Source organism: Dromiciops gliroides, chromosome 3, assembly GCF_019393635.1.
Source record: "Dromiciops gliroides isolate mDroGli1 chromosome 3, mDroGli1.pri, whole genome shotgun sequence".
In the NCBI taxonomy this organism is placed as follows: Eukaryota; Metazoa; Chordata; class Mammalia; order Microbiotheria; family Microbiotheriidae; genus Dromiciops; species Dromiciops gliroides.
The window spans coordinates 439,666,279-439,680,305 of record NC_057863.1 but is presented as its reverse complement, the minus strand read 5'-3'; the positions used below and the strand labels follow the sequence as shown (position 1 = coordinate 439,680,305).

The following is a 14,027-nucleotide window of genomic DNA, read 5'->3' as shown; positions in this document are numbered from 1 at the left end:
TTCTATTAAAAAAATTAGGGGCAGCTAGGTGGCACAGTGGATTGAGCACCGGCCTTGGAGTCAGGAGTACCTGAGTTCAAATCCGGCCTCAGACACTTAACACTTACTAGCTGTGTGACCCTGGACAAGGCACTCAACCCCAATTGCCTCACTAAAAAAAAAAAAAAATTAGTAAAGAAACAGACCATACATGTTTCACAACTATGGGTAGGAAATGGATTCTTGCTAATCAAACAAGAGACAGAAGGCATTACAAAATATAAGAGAGATCACTTTGTTGTAATCATATATGATGGTGACTATGTAGACCACAATTGCTGGACATAGTCCAGTTTCTTCCTCTCTCCCTCCTAAAATAGCCTGGTGTCATGGAAGCTCCAACACATGCACCTAGTTTAACTTAACTTGTTTTCTTTTTCTTTCACTCAGTCTGATATCCACCTGTGGCCTAGCACAATTGCTGGATGTCTCAGAACCATGAGATGTGGTATGGTAACCTTTCCATAACATTTTCAGGTGTCACCACGTACACATTACTAAATTTGGCCTTGATCCAGACACATGGTGGTAAGAAGTGTTACAGACTGCATAACTACCTCAATTCTGTATTATATAAAGGAGGGGAATGTAAATCGAGTTTGAGTATGAGTTATATTTTGAAGAACTCTCACTGTTTAATTTGATCACTGACAATGCTATGCTAAGGATTAATAAAAATCCGGCAGTTCAACAGCTAAAGAAGTGAGTCCAGAGACAACCAGAGTCCAGTTTTCCTGATGACTCCAGACCAGAGTACAGTTTTCCCATCTTACCACTCCAAGAAAACAAGATCTCAAAGACTTTAAATGAACAGTTTCGTTTTGTTGTTTTCTTTTTTCCCTTCTGTTATTATATACACCATTTGTAACATGTATTCTCTGCAGAGGCCCTCCATCTGCAGGCCAGTGTCAAAGCGCTGGTTCATGAGGGACCACCCCTCTGGACAAAATTTCCCCTTTCTCCCTTTTCTATATTGTTATTAACATATTGTTTGTTAGCATAGGGTATTATATTCTGTTATTTTGGGCTGTTTCATCGAACAAACCACATGTGCTTCTCAAAGAAACAAAGAGGGGAATGTGGCAAAAATTATTGGTGTTTTAGCTGACTCATTTGGGAGGGGCCACACCTGGCCCACCCTGAAGTTACGTATGCTACTGAGGTCAGAAGGAAAACTCTCCATAGGCAGTTTTTGAAGGACCTCCCCTTTTGGGGGAGGGAGATGGAACGCTCACTGAGGGGAAGCTGGAGTCGCTTCCAGAACTCTCGTGCTTGCCTGAGCTCTCTCCTCAGTTTTTCCCGGTGATGTGAGAAACTAGCATATGTCCCAGGTGTGGTGAGTGAACACAAAACCCTGCATTCCTTTGAATTAGCTTAATTGGAAACGATCTGGGGATTGTACAAACTTAGTTTAGAGTTAGGAGAATTTATCTGTATTTTTTTTCCTCCATTTCCATATCTTTGATTTTTTATTAATTTCACCTTTGTTGTTTAATTTCCAAGTAATAAAATCTGATCCTTTTGTAGAAAAGAAGCTGTAAGGCTCCTTTCTTATTGGCCTGGGAGAAATATCTAAAAGGGCAGTTCGGAGGGAAGAAAAGTTTGAACCTAGAAGTACCTCATTATTTCTAGAACCCCAATATTTTGGCGAGTCACCCAATTAACTCTCTATATATTAAATTTGGCCCCTACACATATATGAAACTGAAAAACTTTTCCACAAAAAAAAAAAAGTAATTAACATACCTAGGATAAGAAGGGAAGTAACCAAGTGAGAAAAATCTTTAGATCAAATTTATTTGACAAGAATTTGGTATGCAAGATATATACAGTTAATAATAGATAAGTGGTCAAAAGGATATGAACAAACCGTTCTCAAAAGAAATGCAACAGTTTTACAACCACATGAATGGACCAAATAACTAATAAAAGACACGCAAACCAAAATAACCCTAAGGTTTCACCTCACACCGTTTACATTGGCAGAAAAAGACGAAAACTGGTAATATTCAATGTTGGAGGGTCTGTGTAAAGACACAAACACTGATGCACTATTGGTGGAGTTGTGAATAAATACAACCATTTTGGAAAGTAATCTGTACTTATGAAAATAAAGTAACCAAAATGTCTGTACCCTCTGAACTAGAGATTCCATTGCTAGGTTTAAACCACAAGGAAGTTATCAATAAGAAAAATGTTTCTATATACAACCAAAATACTTATAGTAGTCTTTTTGTGATAGCAAAGAGTAAATGTCCACCAACTGGGAATGGCAAAACAAATTTTGGTATATTAATGTAATCTAATATTACTGTACTATAAGAAATTTTATATATATAAATATATATATATATAATTAATATGGAAAATCATGGAAAGATCTATATGAACTGAAGTAGAATGAAGTAAACAGAGCCAAAAACCACATATACAGAATATATGTAATATCAACCACAATGTAAATGAAAAGACAACCACACACACACAACACACGTACACACACGCCCCAAAAGTAAATGTAACAAAATTATAAATATCAAGCAGGATTCAATTGGAGAGATGAAAACACTCTCCACCCATTCCATATTTAAGTAAGAAATCCATAGCCATTACACATTACACATATATTCAGGTTTTTCAATCTATTAATCAGTTTTGCTAATTTTTTCATCTTTTTTTGTCCTTAAAAAATACTATGTGTCATATGGGATGGTTCTCTGGGAAGAAAATGAGAGGGATACAGAAAAAATTATGATGTTTTTTTTTAAAAAAAGACTTGAATAAAAACTTACTTTAAAAAAAATTCTTATTATTAAGTTAGATAAAGAATAATATTTACACCACAGTGCCATACTTTGAAAATAAAAGTATTTAACGAGCAAGTGAGATACGTTACCTGAAAAGAAAAAGAATAACTACACAAGCTGGAGAAATATAACAAAACTCATGTTTTTACCTACTATAATGCTCATTCAATGGAGCATAACTAAATGATATTGTGTGTTCAACAGTTTCCAACAGCATCAACAAAGAATTATTTTACTCTGTAGTATCAAAACAAATCCAAATATGCTAAATAACAAACAACTAAAACCAGAATTATCAAACAGTGGTATCAAGTGAAAATAAACCAAGAACATGATAGCACTACCGCTGCCACCACACCAAAACAAAAACAAAGAAAACCCTAAAACAGTAGAAAGCATGTGATGCTATGTTAACAATGTGTTTTCTAGTTTGAGTATTCAGTCACTTATTTGGAAGCTGAAATTGCTTGAGTTTGTATTTTGTTCATAAAAATTCAAATAACTTTGGAAATGTATTGTAGGCCTAAAACAGTACCTATCTGTCCATTCAACAATACCAAGTTGTTTTCAATAAATTCATTTCACAACTACAACTCTAACACAAGCAAAAAGACCAATAAATCCATAACTATTACTTTCACCATGACTGTCACCAACTACTTATACATACATGTGACCTTGTAGTACTTACTATGTAAAGAATACTCAGGTAAAAAACAAAACCAAAAAAAAAAAAAGGGGGGGGGGGGAGGGGGAGAAGGCAGCTAGATGGCGCAGTGGTTAAAGCACCGGCCCTGGATTCAGGAGTACCTGAGTTCAAATCTGGCCTCAGATACTTGACACTTACTAGCTGTGTGACCCTGGGTAAGTCACTTAACCCCCATTGCCTGCCAAAAACAAAACAAAACAAAACAAAACAAAGAATACTCAGGTACTGGGGAAAATACAAAGTTTAAATGACACATGGTGAAATAAAAACAAGTCACTAAGAGCTTCCTCACATGCAAACTACTGTGCTATGCACTCTGGATGTTAATAGAAAAGTAAGGCACTCTATGTTTTCAAGGAGTTCATATTTTAATAAGGGTAAAAACATAAATATGAGGCTTAAGCTGTAATTATGATGGAAAGTCCTAGGTGTCCTTAAGACATAGGGGACAGAGCAGCTAGGTGGCATAGTGATTAAAGCACCGGCCCTGGATTCAGAAGAACCAGAGTTGAAATCTGGCCTCAGACACTTGACACTTACTAGCTGTGTGACCCTGGGCAAGTCACTTAACCCTCATTGCCCCACCAAAAAAAAGAGAATTGTTTGGGGCAGCCAGGTGGCACAGTGGATAGAGCACTGGCCCTGGATTCAGGAAGACCTGAGTTCAAATCTGACCTCAGGCACTTGACACTTACTAGCTGTGTAACCCTGGGCAAGTCACTTAACCCCAATTGCCTCACCCCAAAAAAAACAAAAATCAAAACAAAGAGACATGGGGGCAAAGTAAGAAGTAACGTATCTTCCATTGATAAAACTGCATCCACTGAACAATTTAATAATGCCTAGGACTTGTGGAGAGAACTTGATTTCCTGGTTCTTCAATAGCTCTGGTACTGAAGAGTTTGGGGTTACAACACCTGCATGAGGAAGCTGCCAGGTCCTATCTCCAAAAAGGCTGTTCCCCTGGAATATGGCTGCAAGTGGCAGGCTTGATCCAAGTGTGGACTAGGATCCAATGGTTATGGGGTTGCTGCTGCAACCCATATTCTTAAATTTACCTCCCCATAGGTGGCAGTTGGTGCTGGTGGTAGCTGGGATGGCAAACTCCTTCTCTAAAGAGTTTGTTTCCATGGTTTATGGCTATGAGAGCAAGGCTATGGAGTTTATGTTTTAGTAAGAGGATAGATAGGGCACAAATTCATACAACTATAATCCACAATAATACATATTAAGCACACAACAGTGGCTGCGAATAGAGGACTACTTTTGGAGTCAGGAGGACCTGGGTTCAAGTTCTACTTCTGATACATACTGGTTGTGTGATCAAGAGCAACTCACCTCTCTGTGCCTCCAGAAAACTAAGACTACAAATTACAGGAATGTAAGTGATTTGCACGGTTGAAGGAACTTTCCAAACTAATAGATGTGAGTGAAAATCACATCTCTCCTCTTCCCCTACCCACAAAAATTCCAAAAGAGCTGGTAAAATTCTACAGAGAGAGAATTAAAGAAGGTTTCATATTGGAGATAGCACTGATGTTAAACTTGGAAGTACTGGCAGAAATTAAGCAATCCACAAGAGGGAAGGAAGACATTGCTGGCATAGAGCAAAGCACACTGCAAGGGTATTCTGTGTCTAGCTAGGTCTCTCCAGCAGTAAAATGGAGAAGGTTGTACTAAACAGTCTCTATGGTCCTTTCCACAATAAGATATTATGATGTTTGTAAACAGGTACTTCCTAGGAGAATAGTGGGATACACCAATACAATTAGAAGGCTGCTCCTTTCTCCGAAGTGCTAACAAGTGGAGAGGCTACTTATGGTCAGTTCCAATGATACCCTCCTACCACTTCTAGAAAACATCAATATTCTAGTTCCCTTACTCCAATTCAACTGCTTCTTTCATGAACTCTTGATAATCCTCTTCACTGGATATGTTCCCTAAAGTTCAAATTATGGTCTTCCCTCTCCTCATTCTTTTCCCTCAGTAGAGTGCTGGGCACACAGAAGTCATTCAATTAATGCCTGGTTGACTGAGTAACTAGTTGTTTGTTCTTTATTAATTTCTGATTCTCAAATCCTAAAACCTCTCAAAAATAAAACCTGTTTCTCTGAAATGGCCAGCCTAGATTAGGAAATTTAACTAAGGAAATGGTTTTCTATTAAGTATTTTCATATAATCACGAAAGACTTAATAAATACTTTAAAGTTAAATATGAAAAGATAAAATTTTCATCTTTCTATCTATTTCAAAATACAGACAAAATATACACATGAAAAGTGTGCCTTCAGACCATTACTACAAAGATCGAATTTTCTCTACATTCTGTTTAATATATCTAGCATCCATGGTGATTTTAAAATAAATATTTACATTTATTATTTATTTATTGGTCAAAAATAAATATTTATTATTTCATAGCTGAGGATATAATGGAAAAATAATTTTTTGAAATTCCCTGAATCAAGAAATAAAGTTTGAGAATTATCCTTCACTGTTTCTTTATCTCTCATCTTTTATCACAGCTTGAGAAAAAGAAATAAACATAATGCTTTTGATGTTGATAGTAATAACAACCCAGGAAGTTCTTCAATTTTACATCTTTGAATCACATTTCATATGCACTAAAAAATATAATTCATAAAAAACATGTTATCATCAAAGTAGAATATTAAATTGAACTTAATACTGGCACTTTAAATAAAAAGCTTTATACATGGTCTTTAAACTTCCCAGATCATCATAATTTTTGCTGAATGACAAAGACAGAAAAGAGGGGAAGAACAAGGCAGAAAGGGAGGATGAAGTGGAAGAACCTTCTGCATTTTCTTAAATGTATTTTATTGAAGGAGAATGCATTTTTTAAAGGAGAAAAGGTTTTTTGTTTTTTTTGTTTTTGGTGGGGCAATGAGGGTTAAGTGACTTGCCCAGGGTCACACAGCTAGTAAGTGTCAAGTGTCTGTGGTCAAATTTGAACTCAGGTCTTCCTGAATCCAGGGCCGGTGCTCTATCCAACGTGCCACCCAGCTGCCCTCAAGGAAAAAAGTTTTTAAATACAGATTTGCCATGGAATTACTAAAATAGTTTATTGTATTAAAAAAATCAAATGAAATCTTATATTTCAGTCCTTAAGTCAATATAATTTATAAACAAATAAAATTTGGAACAACACAAAAATCTGCTTGAAACACAATAACTAACCTGATGGGAGATTTTTTTGCCTTATCATTATTAATACCACATAATTCACTCAAGCAATTTACGGGTATCCAAAAAAGTAGCTTCTTTCCTATAGATAATTTCAGATTATTTTCATCCAATATTATGGGTGTTATATATACTAAGGGTGTGGAAATGTCATTTATTTATTTTTCATTTTTAAAAAAAATTTTTGCTGGGCAATGAGGGTTAAGTGACTTGCCCAGGGTCACACAACTAGGAAGTGTCAAGTGTCTGAGACCAGATTTGAACTCAGGTCCTCCTGAATCCAAGACCGGTGCTTTATCTACTGTGCCATCTAAAAGCCCTGTCATTTAGTTTTTAAAGTATTTTATTTCTCAAACTATGGGAACCAGATGTACTGAAAAGCGTTCAGGAACAAAAGAATTGCCCCCACATTGAGGCCAAGAAACAATTTTTTCAGAGTTTCAAACCTAAATGGTGAATATATTAATTTCATGGGAGGGAGAAGGGGGAAGAGGAGGCAGGGGGAGGGTAAGGAGAGAGGGCAAGAGAATAAAACTAAAATATGGCTTTTAACTGAAAATCAACAATCAGAAAAATAAAATAAGAGAATATAAATATTAGATAAGCAATTAACATGACCTTTATGAATGTTTTAGAGCATTTTTGGCCATAGACACAGCTAAAATAATTCAATATTAACAATCCTGTCATGAAATATTATAGGACATGCTAATTTCTCTATAAAAGTTGTTATGGGCCCATAGCACCCCAGAAGTTCTCTGGGGCACATCAAAGAACCTTCTCCTTGAGAAACTAAACCAGAGGACAGACATGCCTAGAGAGATAAAGTGGAACCAGATCAGACTGAGCTAGCTCCTCGACCCCCACCCTTCATTCTAGTCTCCCTCAACCCAGATTAGGTGTGGCTGCTTCCTTTGTGTCCTGAGATGGCTTGGGATCTGCAGCCACCCCTCACCCAATTCCATCAGCCAACACAAGTGGGGGATGGTCCTCCCTCACTAAAGGAACTTTCCAGTCAGATGGTCACCCTCATCAGTCCTCTGTAAAAGTACCTGCCAGTCTCCTGCTCGAGGAGATTGGTATCTCAGAGCCACTCTCTCTGTGCCACGCCTTTCTCCCCATGAGAAGTTCAAGGACTTCTTTCATGGTTTCCCTTCCCTTCCCCTGCCCTAAATAAATTACTATCTTATTCTAACTGCTTTTGTGTGCAAGAGGGTGTAATTCTTTAAAGAGGAATTCCTAAGGACCCTATCCCTTACCCCTTACCCCATTTTCCCCATGATAAAGCTATAAAGTGTTATTTTGGGAGTTATTGTCCCCAAAGAAGCAAGTCCCAAAAAGCTGTAAGATATGACAGTAGTTAAATGCATTTATAAACACTGACTCAATTTCAACAATTATTTGAGCATATCTCAATCCCCCAATTTACCATATTATATGTACAAAGAATTTGAAAAAACGTAGAAAAATGGTTGCTTTGCCTAAAAGCCTTTTCTACATTCTCTCTCCGCTTTCAAACTGCAAGCTTATTGCCAGCAGAGACTTCTTTACTCACAATGTCCTTTGTCCTTCCCAGGGCAGACAAAGAACTAAATTAAAAGAGCAGTCTTGGAATACAAAAGATATTGTCAATCCTTGCTAGTCAATGCTTGTCCCCTTATCAATCCCCTACCTAAGTATCTCTCATTTCCCTCTCTCTTTATTCTCCAGGTATAAGGAAAGTGGACTCCAATACACTATTTTCAGCAACTGTGTGGTCCTTCTAATATCAAAAGTGCTTAAGCCTGAAACCTAAAATGAAAGAAAATTCTAATACCCTTCTTCAATTAAGCATATATTAATCTCTCTTTGTCATAAAGAGATAGAGGTTCACTTCCATAGTCTTTTATTCTAACTATCAAGTAACTGCTAAAAAAAAATGTTAAGGAGAGCTGGATTCTAATGTGTAAATGAGTTAAAATATCAAAGACTCTAGAAGAGGATACTGCATACTCGAGATGTTTCAATCATTTGCTCCCACCTTTCTATCAAATTTTAGAATGAAGATTACAGAATAGAATGTTCAAGTAAATATGGTAGTTCTCTATTTTTAAGCAATCTGCTTTCCAGAAACATGTAGAAAATCACACCACACACTAAAGTAATATGAAGTAAGTAAAAAGGCTCCTTTTTTCAGAAACCTCCAATCTATTCTTCCAGTAGTTCTTGTCTGAGCATCATTTGAAAGTGTTTAACCTAATACCAAATCTTTTTTTGGTACAGAAAACAAGTACTACAAAAAACCTTAATTATAAATTAGTGACTATAACTTTTTTGTCTTTCAAGGGTAATATAAGGTAAGATATTTCTGTCCAAACATTTGCATATTATCTGTTTCCCATCTGGAATAAATCCTTTGTGTTACAAAACCAGTTATAATGAAAATCATGTAAGCATCCAAGTATAGGAATAAAAAAGTCCTCACTTAAAGTTGGTTAACGGTTGACTATCTATACCAAGTAGCAGGGATATTCCACAAGGGGAAGAAATCTCAAAAGCAGCTTTGAGTTTTTGTGTTCTACAATACTGGTTCTGGGAATCTAAAATAGTCAACTAGGATTTATTCAACAACTAACAGGCTAAGAGCTGAAAATACAAAGAAAAATAAAAATAATAATAGCCATCATAACAACAACAATTAGCATTTATGTAGCACTTACTATGTACCAGGTTCTTTACTAAGAGCCTTACAAATATTATCTCATTTTTATTCTGACAACAACCCTGAGAGGTGCTATTATCACTCCCATTTTGCCGATGAGGAAACTGAGGGAAACAGAGGTTAAATGACTTACCCAGGGTCACACAGCTAGTGTTTTAAGGCTGATTTTGAACTTGGTACTTCCTGACTCCAGGCCCAGAACTCTATCCACTGTGCTAACCTAAAAGCCTCTCAACCCTCAAGGAACATAACAACATGAAAACAATTATGTACAGATCAGAAATATAGAGGATAAATTGGGGGTAATTGCAGAGGGAAGGCACTAAAGTTAAGGAGGAATGGGGAATGCTTCTATATAAGGTGGGACTTTAGCTGAGACCTGAAAGAAGCAAGGAAAGCTAGGAGATAGAGATATGAAGAAACAGAGAGAGTTCCTGGCATGGGACAGCCAGTGAAGACACCCAATATTGGAAAATGAAGTCTCTTGTGCAAGGAAAAGCAAGGAGGCCAGTGTCACTGGATCACTGAAATGTAGAGAGTAGTGTGGTTTAAGAAGATTACAAAAGGGGGGCAGCTAGGTGGCACAGTGGATAGAACACCGGCCCTGGAGTCAGGAGTACCTGAGTTCAAATCCGGCCTCAGACACTTAACACTTACTAGCTGTGTGACCCTGGGCAAGTCACTTAACCCCAATTGCCTCACTAAAAAAAAAAAATTAAAAATTAAAAATAAATAAATAAATAAATAAAAAGAAGATTACAAAGTAGGAATTGGCCATGTTATTAAGGTCTTTCTTTGAAAGCCAAACAAAGGATTTTACATTTTAGAGGGAGTTAATCAGTCAATCAATCTATAAATGTTTATTAAGCATCTACTATGTGCCAGACACTGTGCTAAGCCACTGGAGTTTATTGAAAAGAGAACTGATTAGGTCAGATCTTCATGTTGGAAAATCAATTTGACAGTTGAATAATAGATGGATTGGAATAGAGAGACACTTAAGAGAGGAAGAAAAATCAGCAGACTATATAATATTCCAAGGGAGAGTCTTGTGGCAGTAAAACCAACCAGCAAGTTACTGCCACAGTACAGGCTTGAGGTAATGAGGGCTTGCATCAGTGATGGTAGTATTAGAGCTGAGAAGGGGGTGTATATGAAAGATGTTAAAAAGGTGATAATGACAGGACTTGACCACTGATGGATACGGGAGTAAGAGGGCACAAGGAGTTGAGGATGACACCTAGATTGGAAGCCTGAGCAACTTGGGAGAATAGTGGTGTCCTTGAAACTAATAGGGAAATTTGAAAGGGGGGAAGAGTTGGGTGGGAGAAGAAAAAAATGAGTTCAGTTTGGGACATGTTGAGTTTAAAATGTCTACAGGACATTGAGTTTGAGATATCTAAAAGGCGTTGGAGAAACTAAACTGGAGGTCAGGAGAGAAGTTAAGACCAGACAAATGGATCTAGAGAACAGATGAGATCACCAGGACAAACAGTATAGAGGGAGAAGTGAAGAGGGCCTAAGATAGAGCTGTGAGGATTCCTAAAGTCAGCAGGCATGACCTGGGTGAAGATCCAGAGGGGGGAAAAGCAAAGATAAGAGCAGTCAAATAGGTACAAGGTCAACCAGGAGAATGCAGTGTCATAAAAAACAAGAAAAAAGAAAATATCAAGAGGAAATAAAGTGATCAACAGCATTAAAGCTTGCAGAGATGTCAAAAAGGATGAGGTCTGAGAAAAGGTCATTAGATTTGGCAATTACAGGATCATGAGTAACTGGAGTGAACAGTTTCAGTTGAATGATGAGGCCAAAAGCCTACAGACTGCAAAGAGTTAAGAAAAGAGTAAAAGAAAAGCAAATAAAGGAATTTATTATAAATGGACTTTTCACAGAGTTTAGCCATAGAAAGAAGGAATTGAAAGGAGAGATAAAAGATAAGAGACAAAGTAAAAATGATAGAGGGGGCAATCTACTGGAGAAGACAGGATGGACTAGGATCATTTCTGCATGAAGTGGAGGACCCAAACAGCATGATTTCATGATTAGTGTTCCATCCATATATATACTTAAATTATAACTCCTTTTTCCTTTGAATACAATTTTTAATCCAATTGGAGTTTTCTGGTGGTTGTAACATCATCATTATCATTAATAATGATAATAAAAATCTATTATTCTATTAGTATGTGAACTTTCACAATTACAGGTGGCAATTGACTTAGAACTTAAAGATTTACCTGCATTACTTTAGGAAAGTCTCTCTGGACCCAAATTTAGTCATCTATAAAACAAGAGGGACGGGCTAGTCAGTTACCGAGATCCATTACAGCTCTAAATCAATGACCCATGATTCTAAGTTTGGAAGAAATAAAAGAAGACCAAAAAGCAATTCTTTCTTTCTTTTTTTTGAAGAGCAGATAAAAAGTCATAGTCCTAAATCATCAGTATTTCTATATATTGCCAACAAAGTCCAACAGTAAAAGACAGAAAGAGAAATTCCACTTAAGATAACCATAAACAATATAAAATATTTGGGAGTCTACCTGCCAAGACAAACCTGGGAACTATATGAACACAATTACAAAATACTTTTCACACAAATAAAGTCAGATCTGAATAATTATAGAAATATTAATTGCTCATGAGTGTGCTCATGCCTATAAAAGAAAAATGACAATTCTACCTGTTATTTATTCAGGCCTCAGACACTTAACACTTACTAGCTGTGTGACCTTGGGCAAGTCACTTAACCCCAACTGCCTCACTAAAAAAAAAAAAAAGAAAAGAAAAGAAAAAAAGAAAAACTAAATAAAAATTTAAAAAGACACCAAAGATACAGATCTTATTGCATACAAATTACCATAGAAGTCTTACCAAAAAACAAAACAAAAAAAACCCGCATTCACAAACTACACAACTTTGGACAGCCAACAGAACTCTAACCTGCTTCTGTTGTCATGTTGATTCCTAGAAGTCCTCAAACTGAAAATATTTCTGTTGTAGCCAATCAATGGACATATTCAATAATATATTAGAACAGTATAACTATGATGCAAAATTTAAATGGATAAAATTCCAAGTATAAAATAATAATGGAACTCCTATAAAGGTAGAGGAAAAATTTAAGGTATCATTTTCTATTTTCTTTCTAGATGAATAGTAAATTTATCATTAATTAAACTATTCAATTGAACAAGTTTACATACGCATTAGATGAAAGATTCCATCGCAGGCGCTTATGTGAGACAAAAGGCATTTCCTAGCCCCTGTCCAGCATGAGCTCCTTTCACAAGGCCAGCAATATCAACTACATTCAAAAAGGCTGGAATTTTGCTGAAAGATTAAAAAAAAAAATTAGTCATTACAAAATAATACTATAAAGTGTTTGCCACCCATTGCGCTAACTGACAATACCTGAAACAGCCTAATTTTAACCAATTTTTCTTTTCTAGAAAAATCTACTTAATACAGTCTTCTAATACACTCAGATTTTCTCAACTGAAGAAAGGAGGAAGTAATTAAAGAGCCATATGTTTTCCAGAGACTCTAAAGATTAAAAAGCACTGAGAACATTCCTCAATCAGCATTACAGTAAACACAACAGATACAGAAGAATGTTAGTCAAATACATGGCACATGAAGTCAGAGATATCCTGAAAGAATATCTTTATACAAGTCATACCCAATTCAACAGGTATTTAATTAAGTGCCTTCTTTGATTTGAAATACTGTCACACACTGGGGATCCAAAGGCAAAGATCAAATGCAAAGCAAAACCTGACCAAGAAAAGTTTCCATTCTACTAGGGAAAATACATACACAGGTAAATAAATGTGAAATGTAAACAAAGTAATTTTGGCAAGGTAGAACACGAAGTACTGGGGAAATCAGAAAAGGCCTCGTGTAGGCAATGACATTCAAGCTAAGCCTTGAAAGAAATTAGGACTTCCATGAAACAGAGGTGTGAAGGGAGACTATTGCAGGAATGCAGGACAGCCTGTGTAAAGGGACTGGCATAATAGTTTGGTGAGAACATAAATCAGTCCAGAAAGATAGGGTGGGACAAGAGCTTGAAACGTCCAACAGGTCAATTTGTATCATATGCTAGCAGCAACAAAGAGTAATGAAAGTTTCTTGAGCCAGAAAATGACATATATCTATGCTTGACATACTTAAGTAACAAACATTCATACTTCAGGAACATATAATTTGGCTGGTGGGGTTGCTCCCTCAATAAGGTATACATCAGGCCCCCTCTATAACTTAGTAGATGGTCCTCAAAGAGTTGCTGTAACCAAAATATCCATCATTCCACATGCCAGCCTGATGATGAGCCTTTTTGAACTTATTCTCTTGTTCTTCTTCTTTCCTTTTTTTCTTTAAAAAAAATGTCTTTGTTATATGGGACAGCTCTAAAAGAGGGGGGGAGAGACACTGCAAAGAATTTAGACATTAAAACAAAAGAAAGTTTAGGAAGAGGTAAGGGTTTAGGGAAAAAAAAAGACGAGTTCTGTTTTAGACATATTAAATTTGAGATGTCATGGGGCAATCCAATTTCAAGATG

The 14,027-nt window shown here is 36.4% G+C and overlaps 1 protein-coding gene across 1 annotated transcript in view; it reads right to left on the bottom strand.

Annotated features, from left to right (window-relative positions):
• The window catches only part of OLA1 (Obg like ATPase 1), a 255,463-nt gene that overhangs the window by 199,339 nt on the left and 42,097 nt on the right, over nucleotides 1-14,027 (bottom strand). Inside the window, 2 exon segments of the mRNA XM_043996908.1 lie at nucleotides 12,670-12,711; nucleotides 12,714-12,796. Of these exon segments, the coding sequence (XP_043852843.1) occupies nucleotides 12,670-12,711; nucleotides 12,714-12,796 (125 nt within the window).